This window comes from Pyrus communis, chromosome 10, assembly GCF_041283825.1.
Source record: "Pyrus communis isolate YQ-2024b chromosome 10, ASM4128382v1, whole genome shotgun sequence".
Lineage (NCBI taxonomy): Eukaryota > Viridiplantae > Streptophyta > Magnoliopsida > Rosales > Rosaceae > Pyrus > Pyrus communis.
Window position 1 is genome coordinate 26,938,868 of NC_142574.1, and position 17,676 is coordinate 26,956,543.

At 33.5% G+C, this 17,676-nt stretch overlaps 1 protein-coding gene across 1 annotated transcript; it reads right to left on the reverse strand.

The window, feature by feature from the left end:
• Nucleotides 1-261: 261 nt before the first annotated feature.
• LOC137729492 (CBBY-like protein) lies at nt 262-4,600 on the reverse strand. The gene is made up of 11 exons (XM_068468453.2): nt 4,233-4,600; nt 4,003-4,052; nt 3,837-3,900; nt 3,420-3,468; nt 3,239-3,307; nt 2,531-2,592; nt 1,936-2,016; nt 1,449-1,603; nt 1,256-1,340; nt 690-833; nt 262-590 (listed from the first exon to the last, which is right to left on the reverse strand). The coding sequence occupies exons 1-11, from the start codon at nt 4,508-4,510 to the stop codon at nt 488-490; spliced, it is 1,140 nt and encodes a 379-aa protein (XP_068324554.2). The 5' UTR covers nt 4,511-4,600; the 3' UTR covers nt 262-487.
• Nucleotides 4,601-17,676: the final 13,076 nt, after the last annotated feature.

Sequence of the window (17,676 nt, forward strand, 5' to 3'; positions counted from 1 at the left end):
TTAATTACGCAACGGATTAGCTCTTATCTCACATTTAACTTAATTTATTCCCAATTTTCTTATTGTGGCTAATGTGACTGATTGATTGGAATCAATTAGGATTTGTACTTTAATTTGTTCCATGTCCCGTTTTATTTCTTGTTAGTACTTTAATTTGTCTTCCTTGTAGCCCAATTGGTTAAGAGCATTCTCCCGTTCACTCGAGTACAAATTGGTTAAGAGCATTCTCAAGTTTGCTTCTAGTTGAAGGTACACATTAGATTATAAAAGTTGAATTCATACTCTTATATTGCAAACTGTGGCTTAAAAATGTTACAAAGCAGCTCTAAGCTGAATAAACTATACTGCATCAGATTAACAGCTCTAGTTCTGTTCTAACTTTTGACAGATCCCTCTATGGGAGATGAATCTTCCGGCATATCCACAATGGAAAGAAAAATTTACAGCTCTGCTAATAGTCCGGCAAAAGGAGGAACATGATTTGATTTCATGACCGTCTCTTGTTTCGCAGTTTAGGGATGGTCAGGTCTGCTCCTCCAAACCCATCCATTATCGCATTTGCTGAAGGGAACTCAGCTCTAGCCGTCAAACTACAGAAATCACACGAAAAAACTTGATTCAATAACAAGGATTTAAAGAAGTTGTAAACTGGCAGGAGTTTGTTCCAAGCAACTCAAACAAGCCTTCACCTGCTTCTTAAAACAACACATGGCATGCCCACTCGCTCAGCTCCAGCCACACCAGACTGGCTTCCTGCAATAAGAACACAATCGCATACAGGTAGACCGGCAACTTCAGCCCCAGCTCGCAATGCAGCAATGATCTTCTCTAAGCTGGCAGAAAACAATTAACACACCAAAGGGAACAAGAGTCACTTAGGCACACATTACTACTCACTCATAAAGAGTATGAGAAAGAATAGACTATATGACACTGAAACACTAAACTTGAGATCAAGAAAAGTCAATGCAACAGCTAAGAAAAGAAGGAGAGGAACTTGTACCATAACAGCAAAGGATTAAACACTAGATATATGATATCACACTTTAAGTTGAGTGCTGAATCATACATGCATAACCGCACAAACGGTTCAAATTGGTATATAATCTCTTCCTGGTCTAATGCAATCACAAGTTTCTCTTAAACCCTGAACATCATAAAAACCCTAAAACAAAAATAATAGGTAGACACAAACCAACTCTGATGGGGCCGAATTAACAACAACAAACAATAAAACGAAACGAAATATGCTAACCTTTCAGACGGGCTAGTATCAATATCTACACTCAGCTTTAGCAATGATGCAACCTCCTCTGCAATCCTTTGCTTCTCAGCAGAAACTGCCCCAGAAATCAATAACAGAGCCCTTTAGTACCCAACCTTCTGCACTGGAAAAATGTATATCACAAAACATATACATGACTAATTAACGAAGATGAAGAGTCTACCTGATTTTATTGCCTCCTTAGCTAGTTGCTCATCCATTCCAGAAGATAATCCTGTATCATTTACCAGCTGGCTATACAAACTCTGTTCTACCTCCTTATCTCCAACAATCTTTAGCTTTGAAACTCTTTCCTGACCAAGCTTTTCAACAATTGATCTGACATTTACAACGAGACAAATAGGTATTAGCGTAGTCCTCTACCATTGACGGAGTACCAGAAATGCGATTTTTTAATCAGAATAGCACCAGAAGCACATTGCAAGAGGAGAAATGTGTCACAGTATTCTAGAGCAGTAGAAAGTATTCAACCCATTCAGAAACAGGAACTAAAATCATAATAAAAAAACTAATCATTTCCTGTCTATTTGTACTTAATTACAGAATGTAACTTGCTAAAAAAAAAAAAAAAAAAAAAAAAAAAAAGAGCTAATGAAACTTAGGTTGTTAACTGTCTGGAAACTTAACACAATAAAAACGTATGTTAATACCTGGCAATTTGATCCCCACTCTTACTATAAGTTGTCAGTACGACCACAGGTATTCCTTCCTTGTATGCCTCATCAATAAACCTGCAAATGGAAAGGAGAAAATGAGTCTAACTAAACATGGCATTGACATGCATATGAAATCTCACTAAAAGCCAACTGATTATTTTGGTTAATCACTTATAGCTTCCTATAGATTGAGGATCATCAGTTCATCTAACCAATAGACTTCTGAATATTTATCAAGAATAAACTCACAGCAGGCCCACTCTAAGCCAAAACTTTTGAGAACAAAGTCTGGTATTCTTGACATAAAATAACAGCGCTTTGATACATAGGTAGCAAGCTAGCTTCGATTTGACATCATTTCCTTGGCAACACTTCAGAAAAATTTCCAAATGTTGGTAGAAAAGTATAGCTGAAGCCAAGAATGACTAAATGAGTACTGATAAAGAGGTTTTGACATGGTTTTGGTCTATGCTATTCATATTTGAAGCAGGTAAAAATGTAAAGCAGAAATTTAGACTCGGTATATTTGAGAGCTAAAAGATTGTGTAATCATCCAAGTAAGTTTTCTGTAATCAGATCAGAAACTCACTCTTCAACTCCAGGTCGTAACATCAAACTTTCTGACATCAAAAACTCATCCATTGCAATTTTCTGTCAAGAACAAACTAATATTAGCTACTTTCATTGTACAAGTGGAAAATAAAATAATGGGAGAGCTAAAAGGATATTTATTAAGACCTCTCCCATTCATTAATGTGTTTTACACTTTTACCTTGTACTGTAAGATATAAAATAATAAACTATCAAAGTAACAAGTGAAATGAGTTTGCAATTACATCACATAAGCAGCTATATCTTTTGTGTAAAAACGATAGTTTTCATATGTAGCTTCAAGCAGAAAATCAAAAAAAGGTTCTGTTGTTTTTAAATCAGCCTGCTCACCCACCCTGGAAAAATATACAAGCAGTATACAGTGTTTAACCAAAAGAAGATTCCTAATTGGCCCTGGAATTATAAATTTTTCCTTTTTTTTATTCCTCAGTATAAATAACTATATGATCAAAATATATTGATTCAAAGACTATAACATTTCCTTTTGTGTATGTCCTATTTTCCGATGCAATGCTGGACTTTAAGCTTTGAAAAAATCATTGATCATAATCCTACCAAACCAGCAAAACTAATCCATCCAGCCAAGTAAAATAAATTAACTAATAATAATTTAAGCCTTGTACGAATGACCTAAGTCTAGACTTGTATCCCTAAAACCTAACTTAAGCACTGAATAAGACCGTACCTTCTTTTGCAGAACATTTTTCACAAATGACGCCTTCTCACTTGTCGGCAATGAACTAGGCCAACCAATCTGCAAGACAGATTATAGTAGAGTCAGAAGAAAAAGATACATAACGAAGGAAGTTTCAAAGAGCTACTTCAAGCTATTCATACTTTTCAAAGACAACAAAAGAGTAACACACCCGATTAAAATACAAATTCACCATCTTTTCCTCATCACCAGCACTCATCCTGAAAGATTAACATAAACTGTATCTAAGAACCTTTGGTATAAAAACTGATATAAGCTTTATCCATATGCTTTCACACTTTTTTCAAAACTAAATATGAGGAAAATAAGGCAAGGCATGTCTGTAAAGCGAACAAGTAATCTGGGTCCGAATCTTGTAATTTCCACATCGAAAAACTCTTACGACCCAGATACACATGTGGAAATGTCATTCAATTGACTCATACTAGATTGAAGCAAAGTCATGAATCATGATTTCAAGCCTACTAAATAACTTAAAGAAAAAGCAACCAAATAAATAACTTAAAGAACAAGAAACCAAATAAATAATCTAAATTCATGATCTTTACTCATAATTTTAATTTCCTACCTTAGGAGGTCCAAGTAAACAGGCTCTGGCCAACTTGCACAGTCAAGTCCAAGCTTCTTAAATGCTGCCAATATATCACAAGATAATACAGTGAGATTAACACATAAAAACACAATTTAATAAAAAAGACTTAAGACATTAGGATTAAATTACTGCATTTCCACACCTGCATTGAAGCTTTGGCGGTTCCCCAACCGATAAGCATCCATAAGAACTCTGAAAGAAACAAAGAGAATCATCAAGAAAAAGGTATCCGAGAAAACCCAACTCCAATTGCAGCAATAAATCAAGGGAACCACCAAAACACGAAAATGAAATCAAAGAAGCAAGAAAATGTGAAAAGAAAACAAATTAATCGAAATGCTTGGAGTAAGAAGGGGAAAGAAATCGTCCTACCCGTCGACTTCGAGAAGAACAGCCAGTTCCTGAGATGGGTTCTGGTCCTGAACGCCGGAGAGCGAGCTGAATGCGGAGAACCGATCGAAGTGCAGACATTTTCCGGGAAAAGTTGAGTTTCTTGGGAAAGTGGAGGAAAATGGAGGGACCAAGTTGGAGTTGCGGTTGCTCTTCGGGAGGGCGAAGAAGCGGGCGGTGGTGTTGTTACCTGGCGGGAAAACGGCCGCGGCGGAAGAAAAGGGCTGAGCTCGGAGAATTGAGCACGAAGCGGAATCCATGGCAATTAGAAGAAGAAAGGTGCTTGCTTGAAAACGGATATCGTTGATTTACAGGTGACTGTAAGAAAATATCACTCGTCTCCCTCATGGATTATCTGTGTAGCGTGTCTCGACGACCCGAAACCAACCGGAGAAAAACCGATGTTATTTGGGCCTGATTCTGCAAAGTCCAAATTCTGTTAAAAGCCCATGAAGTTAATAAATTAGCTCGTTTTGGGGGTTTTGACCCAAAATGTTAGTTAATAAATTAGCCCATTCTTATTGATTAAAAAAGAATCAACATTTAATCATTGTTTAAAATTTCTTTTGATACGATCGATATTTACATAGAAATATCTAAAAAATCAAAGAAAGATATGAAAATAGGGGGTGAAGTTTGAACTTCACTTCATGTCAGGGAAACTCTTAAGTTTAGGCTAACATCGACATATATCGTTCATATTTCTGACACATCTGTAAAACATCGAAGAAACTCTTATATTTCGTCCAAACCAAGGTTTGATAATCCCTAAAGTTATATTACGTCCAAACCGATATCAATATTCGATATATCCGTTGATATTTCTCCAAATATGCATATCAATATTTTCATCGATACTAATAATTTTAAACATCACATTTAATATGAGGTTTGACTCCAGCTCCGAGGTTTATGCCAAGGCGATAATGACTTGAGCTAAATGTCATAGATGAAAAATCCACAAAATGGATAATAGGAACGATCATCACTAGATGACTCTGATAGTCTAGGTCATAAATTTGATCATGTATGTATTTGGTTATGGAATTTTGCTAAGAATGTTATATCTAGAAAAAGGGTATGTTTGAAAGTGCTTTTAATAAGTAAAAGTACTTTTAGATCACCAAAAGCGGTTCTAACTGTGTTACGTAGAAAAGTTAGAAGCAGAATGAGGACGGACCTACTTATATGTTACAAGTTTAGGGTTTAGCCCAAGTGCAGCCAGTGGCGGAGCGAAGATTTATTGTGAGGAGGGGCCTCACACAAGTATAGAAGAAAACTAAACCAATAATGATTATAAACTTACTAATGCAAAACATCATAACATATATCGAAATAATTAAGTAGTCAAAATTAACATATGCATAGTTAATTTTATCTATTTATAGTAATTATAATTATTCTCGACGAGTTTCATATTTTGAAACCATTGCATGATGTCATCTATACTACTTGAAGTATTATTAAACTCAATAGAGAACATTACTAAAAATTTTGCAAACCCTAAAACTCAAGGAAGAGGCAGGATAGAATAGAAACAAATATTTTATAGAGAATAATGGAGTTTCACAAACCTTATTGTTCTTTATTCAATAAATTTGGGATTTGGAATGGCTACTTATATGAAATTCAAGAAGAATAGGTGGAATAGCTCTGCTAGTGCATAAGTGAAAGACAATTTTTTTAATTAAAAGTGAATAATGGGTTTTAATTTAATGTCATTGGTTTGTGATAATGACTATTTGATATATTATACTTAATTTTGGGATGAGATTTGGATGAAAAGATAGATAAATGATTGGATTTTTGTGTTAAGTGTTGAGAAGGGTTGCAAAGCAATAAATAAGTATAATACTAATCTTGTTTTTTAAAATTAGGGTAGGCCTAGGACTACTCTAATCCTCATGTGCCTCCACGGCGGCGAAAAAGGTATTTCAAAGCTCAACCATGCAAGGAAGACAAGGGTTCTGTTGTATTGGATGAAATGAACGTTTCAGTAAGGGAAATATTTTTGCTCATCACCCTTAAGTGATGGTGATACTTACCACATTATTTATCACCGTTGAATAAATTTAAATTTTGAGATTTATGTATATTCACATTACATATCCCAAAATTTAAATTCGTCTAACGATTAGAAATAAGATGATCAGCATAGTGAGAAAAACTGATACCTTTGACTAAAAGGATTGGCTTCTCTATCTTTTCTCCATTTCCCTTTCCATTTGGAAAATAGAAAAATGAAACCCTGAAGTCAAATTTAGAATTTTGACCATTCTTCGTCATAAACAGACTTTCTTTTTCTTTTTCTTTTTTTTTTTTAAAAACAGAACTTTCTATTTTAGTGATGAGTCAATAATAGTTTAATAGTTTCGGTTACAATTTTTCTATTTTGGTCCTATCTATATATTTTTTTAGGTAGCGATTAATTATGAGATTCATAACACATCGAATTTCAACGATCCGATCTGTCTATTTTTTGAAGTTGCGCTTTATAGGTCATCCTTATAAAATATTAGTCAGACTACTAATATTTAAGGCATCTGATGGAGTTCAAAGATTTGATGAACATTATGTTATAAGAAATATTTAAATTTCATCGTGATAGTTAAATGAGGAATGATTTCAGGTTAAATTAAATTTTCGTAAAACTGATCTATGAATCAAGACGTAGCAAATAAACAATTTGGATAATTTAAAAAAAAAAAAAATGAAAATCTCTTTACTTAAAGAACCTGATTATGCATGTATTTATAAAATTGTATGTTTTGATTATTGCATGTTACGTTTTCAATTGTACATGAACATAACATTACCTATAATACAGAATTCTAATGTTATACAATATTTACGGTGAAGGTAACAAATTTATATCTGTCTCAAATGTATACACTTACACATCAAGATATATAATTGCCACTATTTATATTAAAATCTTATTAATCTCCTTAACCATCGGTACGTAATTGAATACAACAAACAGATATGTATGGCTTAAAAATACGTAGAAAATCTAATTTGTAGCTTTTAAAAGAATAAAAAAAAAATCGAACGATGTACGATCCTTGATCTCGACATCAAATTCACACTCATCTTTTGATGATTGAAGATAATTTTTTTTATAAAAGAGGGAAAAGTCTCATCTCATGCCGTCATTGATCACACCCTGACTCTGGGGCAGGGAAGTGACTTTGAATCTTCTTATCTTACTATTAAAACTGTCTTAATTCTCACCGACTGACAAAGATTTTTGCTCTGTCCTGTTTTTATAGATGATGAGATGGGAACCGGATCCCCTCCTGAGCAAAGGATCCGAATCGTTAAAATTTGATTAAACGATTATAAATAGGAGGTTCTTCTAAAAGTTATAATAATTACAATCGTTAGATCAAATTTCATCAGTCCTTGTGATTTGCTTAGGAGGTGGATAGGAGGGGATCCGGTTCCGATGAGATGAACTTTAGTTTCGTAATCTGACTTTTAGCATTACCCTTTATGCTCATACGATCAATTTCATTAATACTGATCTGGGAGCAATGCCAAAGAACTCTCTTGAAAATGACTTTCTAGACTTTCTATAATCACCTTATAATTTGACACAATATATTATATTTTTAACAAAAAAATACAAGATTACAAAGAATTTATAAAAAATTTCAATTAAAGAAAATCTCGTCAGCATTTCTCTTGGTTTAAAATTATTTTCCATTATCAAACCCCCACTCCCATTCCTCCTAGTTTAGTCGTAGAGTGTCATCATTTCTTTCTTTTTCTTTTTAGCCAACATAGAAAGACTTGGCACTGGACTAACTATATTATATAAATTTCCACTAATCTAGAAAGAACAACATAAAAAAGTTTAATTTTCCTTAGCTTGACGTGGATGATAAAATGTTCAGGGTTACTTTTCCTCGTGCCTAAAACCAACAAAAAAAAATAAAAAAATGAAGAAGACAAGTACTTTAGAAGCCTCGACTTTGTCAACCGATCATATATAAACATATATATGTGTACTTACACGTATACCATGAACATGAACATGGACTATTGATCAAGTTGATTAACTCCTATATGAATTCTTTAAACGTATGCACTATGACAATACAAAATAAGTTCTCAAAAGATTTTGCATCAACATTTCAACCTTGTGTAAGATTAAAATCCAATTTTAGTCCCCCGTACATTTAATCATATCATTTATTAGTTATATTTTGATGTTTTATTTAGGAGTTTTTGAACATTTGTGACATCCCACATCGTCCGGAGGAGTGATCCTTATATGTATATTCTCATCCCTACCTAGCATGAGGCCTTTTGAGAGCTCACTGGCTTCGGGTTTCATAGGAACTCCGAAGTTAAGCGAGAAGAGGGCTAGAGCAATCCCATGATGGGTGGCTTCGGGTTCCGTGGGAACTCCGAAGTTAAGCGAGAAGGGGGCTAGAGCAATCCCATGATGGGTGACCCACTGGGAAGTTACTCGTGAGTTCCCAAAAACAAAACCGTGAGGAAATAGTAAGCCCAAAGATGACAATATCGTGCTACGGTGGTGGAGCGGGCCAGGAAAGTGGTTCCGCCCCGGGCTAGGATGTGACAACATTAGTCCTTGCAAAAGATTAAGATTAAAATTAAAAAAAAAGAAAAAAAAAGCCCTCGTGCTAGATTAAATATTCAATTTAATCCCTTGAAGAGTGCTTTTATCAAAATTTACATTCAATTTTTGTTATTTAATGTGTATTTTTATTTAATCTCTCCATATTTTATTAATATGCACATATTTATTTATTTTTAACTATAAATGAACGTAAATGAGAAAATATTAAAAGACATTTGTGATACAAAAATATATAAAATTGACTTTTTTGTACCGAAATATTTGTACCTACATGATTGTACCGAAATATATTATAATGAACCTAAATGTATGTACCGAAATGTATTATATTGAATTAGTGTACCTAAATATCAATACCGAAATGTATGTACCAAAATGTACGTACCTAAATCTCAATACCGAAATGTATGTATGTAAATATCAATACCGAAATGTATGTACCAAAATGTACGTATCTAAATGTATTTACCGAAATATAATATATTGAATTAATGTACCTAAAAGTCAATACTCAAATGTGTGCACCAAAATGTACGTAACGAAATGCATTATATTGAATCAATGTAATTACATGTTTGTACCGATGGATATACCGAAATATTCAAATATATTAATGTACCTAAATGAAGAACATACAAAATTGTTATCGGAATATATATTATAAAAGAATTAGTTACCCAAATGTTGAATGTGACATCCCACATCGCCCAGGGGAGTGATCCTTAAATGTATATTCCAATCCCTACCTAGCACGAGGCCTTTTGGGAGCTCACTGGCTTCGGGCTCCGTAGGAACTCCGAAGTTAAGCGAGAAGGGGGCTAGAGCAATCCCATGATGGGTGACCCACTGGGAAGTTGCTCGTGAGTTCCCAAAAACAAAACCGTGAGGGAATGGTAAGCCCAAAGCGGACAATATCGTGCTACGGTGGTGGAGCGGGCCCGGGAAGTGGTCCGTCCCGGGCCGGGATGTGACAATTGGTATCAGAGCCTAACCCTGGTCGCGTGTGTGCCGACGAGGACGTTGGGCCCCTAAGGGGGGTGGATTGTGACATCCCACATCGCCCAGGGGAGTGATCCTTAAATGTATATTCCCATCCCTACCTAGCACGAGGCCTTTTGGGAGCTCACTGGCTTTAGGTTCCGTAGGAACTCCGAAGTTAAGCGAGAAGGGGGCTAGAGCAATCCCATGATGGGTGACCCACTGGGAAGTTGCTCGTGAGTTCCCAAAAACAAAACCGTGAGGGAATGGTAAGCCCAAAGCGAACAATATCGTGCTACGGTGGTGGAGCGGACCCGGGAAGTGGTTCGTCCCGGGCCAGGATGTGACATTGACGTTAAAATATATTATGATGAATGAAATAAAAATTAAATTTACATGTAATTGATACATTAAAATAAAAATAAAAAGATAAATAAAATAGAAAACTTGATTTTAATCCTTAAAAAAGATGAGTTTTAGATTATAACCTTTTGAGAGATTAAAATCTAATTTTAGTCCCTAGTACATTTAATCATCTCATTTATTAGTTATATTTTGATGTTTTATTTATCTTTTTAGTCCTATTTTAATGTATAAATTACATTTAAATTTAATTTTCATTTCATTCATCATAATATATTTTAATGTTTATATTTAGACAACTAAGTTGTTTTATAATATATATTCCGATAACAAGTTTGTATGTTCTTCATTTAGGTACATTAATAGTACGTTTGAAAATTTTGGTATATCTATCGATACAAACATATAGGTACATTAATTCATATAATGCATTTCGGTATGTACATTTTGGTACACACATTTGAGTATTGACTTTTAGGTACATTAATTCAATATATTATATTTCAGTATTGACATTTAGGTACATTAATCCAATATAATACATTTCAGTACATACATTCAGGTTCATTATAATATATTTCGGTACAATCATGTAGGTACAAATATTTCGGTATAAAAAAGCGAATTTTATATATTTTGGCACAATCACTTCTGTACACTTATGTATTTATATATTTTTGTATCACAAATTTCTTTTAATATTTTCTCATTTATGTTCATTTATAATTAAAGAACTAAATATGTGCATATTAATAACATTAAAATTTAATGTGGAGAGATTAAATAAAAATACACATTAAATAACAAAAATTGAATATAAATTTTAATAAAAATACACTTCAAAGAATTAAATTAAATATGTAATGTAGCACCTGATTTTTCTAAAATTTTAATATTTTACAATGACTAATGTTAAAAAACCCCTTTATTTTTTCTGATATGTTGACCATTCTTGTCATTTGAATTTGAGCGTTTGCTTGTCTGTACATACACAATTGATCAGACAAATAATCCGCGAACACGAGCCCAGTCAAACAATCATGGCCTGCCGCGGGAGAAGGAATGGCCGCCACCTAACAATTGGCATGCAAATTCAATATCTGTATGATTTCACAAGAAGTAATCAAGGGACGTTTAGATTAAAAGTCACTAAAATGTATCGAAAAGTTTGACCTTTTTGTAAAGATAGTAATCAAGTTTTTCCGGATGAAAGTTTTTCATCTTCGGTTTTACGTATGAATGAGAGACGAGAGTAAATAACTTTACATGGAACCCAATGAGAGCTTTAACATATATAATTAACGGTTGTAGCTTAAGTTCATCTTCCCTTCGAACTCTTTGCAACCAATTTAAACATGAATGCAACACGACTGCATGAGGCACCAGTGGAGCCAATTAAGGTCCACAAGGGCCACTTTATCCTTCTCACCCTTTTGAAAATATGTCTTATATGTTACATCCAAATTTTTTCATATTTGTCCATTAAACGTAATCTAATATTATATTATATGTGATTAAGTGTGAGAATGTAAAAGGAAAAGAGTCTCACATTAGTGAAAGGTGAAGTCTTGCGAGAACTTAAAAGAGGTTAGATTACTCCCTGTATTGCCAAGTTTTATATGGAACACTAAATTTCTTCATGGTATCAGAGTAGGTTAGCCCATGTGTGAAGCCCCAATGGCTACATGCACTCCACGTCATCCAATTTGTGTTGTCTACGCGTTTGGCTTAAAAATTCGCCACATGTGAGAAGGCATGTGAGAATGTGAAAGTAAAAGAGTCTCACATTGATGAAAAGAGAAACCTTGCAAGGACACGTGAGGGGACGTGTGAGAATGTGAAGGTAAAAGAGTCTCACATTAATGAAAGGATAAACTTTGCAAGGACTTATACGAGGTTGGGTTACACTCCATATTACCAATTGGTTTTATTGTGAAATACCAACTTTCTTCATTAAGGATCCTGAGACTCAGGACACTTAGGTTTACAGGTGCATGTCACTTCATTCCTTGCCTCAAATTTTTTAATTGATTCACATGTGTGTCTTGAATTTGTTTGAGTTTTTTCAGATAAATTTAAATAAGTATTTAATACTCTTATTGTTTGTTTTATCTTTTCAATATCTTTCCTCGATATAATTTTGCTTATACTTGTATTAAAAAAATTGGTTCTATGTAGCATTAGTATTATTATCATGTATCAAATGATTTTGGAATGATAACACGATTAGGTTGTAAATATCAAACTTGTATTATTCATAATTATTATTATTAAGGAAAACTAATGAAAATGGTTTAAAATTTTTGAGTTTTAATGATAAGGACAAAATAAAGGATAAAGTGAATAGTACCAGATTTGACTTTTTAGTGTAAAAATGTGGTTTTTCGTTACAGTGAACAGTACCATGGTTTTTCGTTAAAACTCCCTTATTATTATTGACGTGTAAGATTCTACATTTAAAATTAGGTTGGCCCTCCTAACTCCTTATTAAAATCCTGGCTATGCCACTAACATGAGGTGATGAAAATGACATGAATTACATGCATAGAGATTGAGACTTAACAATACTGGGAAGGGGAATCGTATTTTGCAAACAAATATAAGTAGCATTTACGCACATCTTTTTTGTTCCCTTTTCTTTTTTCAGAGTGGCATAATAACGTTTGTAGAGTGTCAATAATAGTTTAATTATGAAAAATTGCATAAGACCCTAAGAGTGAGAAGTGAAAATGCCAACAAGGAAGCCAATTTTTGTATGAATTAATCTAAAAAGAGAATTTAAAAACTAAACAATTCTAATCGTTAAACCACATTTTGAAATAAAACGTCTTTAAATACACACACCAAGTCATCGACATCATGTATTCATGACTTTGACCTATTTATTAACAGATAGTATTACAAATGCTGATACAGTGCATGACACATAACTGCCCTGAAAATTTGACTTAGTAACAGAAAACCAGTTTTACATTCTCACATAGGAAGAAAAACAAAGGTTTGAGGTTTAAACAATGGACACTTTGGATGCGGTCCCTAATTATCAATGTTCTTTGATTGAAACCTTTGTAGTTTTTAGTTTTTGATTGAAGTCACTGACATTAATATAATGTATTTCTATGTAGGTTATTATATTTTTAAATTACAAATAAATTTTATAATTATTTATATTAATGAGATTTTAAATAAAACCCATAATTTATGGGATTAAAATATTAAAAATGAACTATACTCTCCAATATATATATATATATATATAATTTACACACATGGGTACATTCATCAAAACTAACCAAAAAATTATTGTACCAAAATATGGGTACATTATTCAAAAACACAAAAAAGGTTCATATAACAAATTGGTATATTTAAGAAGGGAATTGTTATTAATACTCCAAAAATCTCATTTTACACTCCAAACTTTCTATATTAGGAAAGAAAAATACACTTGTGAGGAGTGTAAAATGAGATTTTTGGAGTGCCAATAACACTTCCCTTTAAGAATGGGTACATATAAGATTGTACAAACTTATTCTAGTTTTATTTTTTATATTTTGGAAATGTTTGAATTGAAAATTAATTAGGAGTTTAATAAGGGTGTGAGTATTAAACTCTAAAAGAATTAGATAAAAATTATGTAACTTACATGTAATTTGATAGGGAATTTACTACACACACAAACGGGCTAAAAACTCCTATAATACTTGCAAGAATGACAAGGATATTGTAGTATAAACAGTTTTCGCAAGGTCGTTCTCCACATGAATTATTAAATAAATTGAAGCAAATCAAATTCCAATTAATTATTGTAAAGCAGAAAGTTGAGATGATTGATTTTTATGACCTAATTTAATAAAACGAATTTAATTAATAAAGGAAACTACTATGCAATATTAAAGATGAAGAAAAAGGAAACAGATTTGTAGAAATCAAATTACAGAAAGCACTAGGGATCCACCATCACCTAGCAATCCTATGAAATTTTACCAATTACTTATGATCTACACATGCCACTTTAAAGGTTAGGTTTTCCACATGAGAGTGTAACATCCCACATCGCCCAGGGGAGTGGATCCTGTAAGCCTTATATGTATATTCTCATCCCTACATAGCACGAGACCTTTTGGGAGCTCACTGGCTTTGGGTTCCATCGGAACTCCGAAGTTAAGCGAGTAACGCACGAGAGCAATCCCATGATGGGTGACCCACTGGGAAGTTCTCGTGTGAGTTCCCAGAAACAAAACCGTGAGGGCGTGGTCGGGGCCCAAAGCGGACAATATCATGCTACAGTGGAGTCGGGTTCGGATGTGGTGGGGACCCGGGCTGGGATGTGACAATTTGGTATCAGAGCCTAACCCTAGTCGTGGTGTGCTGATGAGGACGTCGGGCCCCTAAGGGGGTGGATTATAACATCTCATATCGCCCAGGGGAGTGGATCTTGTAAGCCTTATATGTATATTCTCATCCCTACCTAGCACGAGGCCTTTTGGGAGCCCACTAGCTTTGGGTTCCGTAGGAACTCCGAAGTTAAGCGAGTAGCGTGCGATAGCAATCCCAGGATGGGTGACCCACAGGTAAGTTCTCGTGTGAGTTCCCAGAAACAAAACCATGAGGGCATGATCGAGACCCAAAGCGGACAATATCGTGCTACAGTAGAGTCGGGCCCAGGTTGTGGTAAGGGCCCGGGCCGAGATGTGATAAGAAACTTATTATGCTTTATGAAAACCCTTTGAAAAACTATGCAACCCTTATGAAAACCCTTTGAAAAACTATGGAACCCTTAAGACGTGGTGTTCATCTTAAGTGAAATTACAATTATTAATCACAAGAAACCATCACCAATTTCAGGGAACCTTCCGATCAAAATTGCATCAAATTACTTTTCTAAATATCCTAATGATGAGCAGGCATTAAGATAATTATATAGTATTAATCACGGTGTTTAATAATTCAAAGTATGCATGCAATCAATCATAAGCAATTAAATAAAAATTACATATTCATGCTAAGGCTCAAAGCTTCATGCTAGTAAAAGGAATTAGTTATGCATGTTCACAATGAAAATCATAAAAAATATTATTGGAATAAAAGGAATGAAAACACCTTAAAACTAGAAAATCTCCAAGAACCCTAGCAATTACTTTCTATCTCCAAAGTTGAATAATAATAAGCGTAGCCATAAACTAGGGCTGACTAAAACCCTAAATATCAGCAAAAAAAGCCAGCCGCACAATCCCTAAGAACCAAAAAGCACAGCCATAAACTAGGATGCTAACTAATAATAAAATATACTGAAAATATGACTTTAGCTCCTGAAACTTAAGTTTCTTTACATAAAACCCGACATAATTTTTTTACTTGAATAAAATCCATGACTAGGCTCCACATAAGAAAATTAATTAATTTTGTTTGCCTTTACACATTTTGCATTTTTCATATGCCTAAAATACCCCTAATTACAGTTTTAATGTATACATTTAATTCTATGCAGATTTGAAGGGTGGGATTAATGAAAAAAAAGCACTAATGTTATACTTTCCTTAAGACTTAGTAATTGTTTTTCAAATTTGCATATAATTAGATTTTTTAATTTAATCTTGTCATTTTCTTACCAAATGAAAATCTGAAAGGGCACTATAATATGACTTTTACATAAAAAAAACATAGGTAAGTTATTTGGACATATGTATTAGTACTAAAATTTGCCTAGTATATGTAAAAATACATGCAAAATAATTTACCTATAAGATAAAGCATGTTATTTGGTTCAAAATAAATTTATCTATACTTTACATAATAATATAGGTAAATTATTGCACACATACATATTAGTAATAAAATGTACCCAATATACATAATAATGCTTGCAAATAATTCAACTACAAATAAAGGAAATTTGATTAAAAAAATAGTATATCTACTACTTTTTGTTTATGAATTTCAATTTTCCATTTTTTTTTTTTACAAACATAATGTACTTACAATATAATTTATGTCACATCCCGGCCTGGGGCGAATCACTTCCCGGGCCCGCTCCACCACCGTAGCACGATATTGTCCGCTTTGGGCTTACCATTCCCTCACGGTTTTGTTTTTGGGAACTCACGAGCAACTTCCCAGTGGGTCACCCATCATGGGATTGCTCTAGCCCTTTTCTCGCTTAACTTCGGAGTTCCTACGGAACCCGAAGCCAGTGAGCTCCCAAAAGGCCTCGTGCTAGGTAGGGATGAGAATATACAAATAAAGATCACTTCCCTGGGCGATGTGGGATGTCACAATTTACCTTATTGTTTAATCTTTTAAAAGAATAATGTATCTACTGTTTTATTTTGATGGAGATAATTTTTGTCACATCCCCGCCCGAGCCAGCACGCCTTGATTTTGGTCAGGGTGTGTCAGTTTTTCTTGGTTTATCACTTACGAAATAATTTAGGCAATGTTTAACTTTACCAAAATAATGTAACTACTATTTTAATTTGCCTACAAAATAAATTTTATTTGATTCAAAATTAATTTACCTATATTTTACATATAAATATAGATAAATTATTTTTAACACGCAAATATAATAACAAATAAAAAATGTCTAATGTATGTAATAAAATAATTTGCCTACAATATAAAAGAATATTAATTGGTTCTTTTGTGTGTGTGTGTGTGTGTGTGTGTGTGTTACTAATATTTGTGATACAAGAAAGGTAAAATTTCCCTATGGGGTTAATTGCTATAATTAGGGTGAGTAATCATATTTATTGACATATTTAAGATTTTGTGGCATAAGTTGTAAATATTTTGTAATAATTGGTTACATATTTGTCTATATGGTAGACTATTTGAAACTTGGATTTTATTTGAATGTTTAATACTAGATGGGTTTTTATTTGGAAAATAGGAGTTTCAAGGATCTTTCTCTAAAGAACCCATTAAAACATAAAGTCCTAATTAAGTTAGGATAAACTGCACATAAGCTGTCCAGCCACGTTTTAACCTCAAATCTCCTCCAGATCTAGCCCAAGATAGCTTGTTATAAATATAAGAACGTTCTGAACACATCTCCAGAAGGCCACAAACCCATCCGAGGTCATCTTGGGCTCCAAAAAACGCAAGTCAAGCACAAAACGTCACTATTCCAACACTGCTCATCGCTCCTTTATTTATTCACCAGAATATCACTGCTTGGTGGAAAAATATGATATTTTGATACGATTAAACTAACTAATTGACGAACATCCTCCAACTAGAATTACTCCAAAATTCGTTCGTTTAATCATATTTTGCTCCAGAGAAAGTCGAAAGTACTATATTGAAAATACAATTCAAAATATCAAAATTCTTCCAAAATATTAACCAAAATAATATAAAATCTACTCATCATAATTCATTAATATATTAATGCTAGGGACTTTGATCAAAATCTAAAAATTGATAAGATTTTAGTCAATGAACATTAGAAATTAGGAACCGGATACCAAT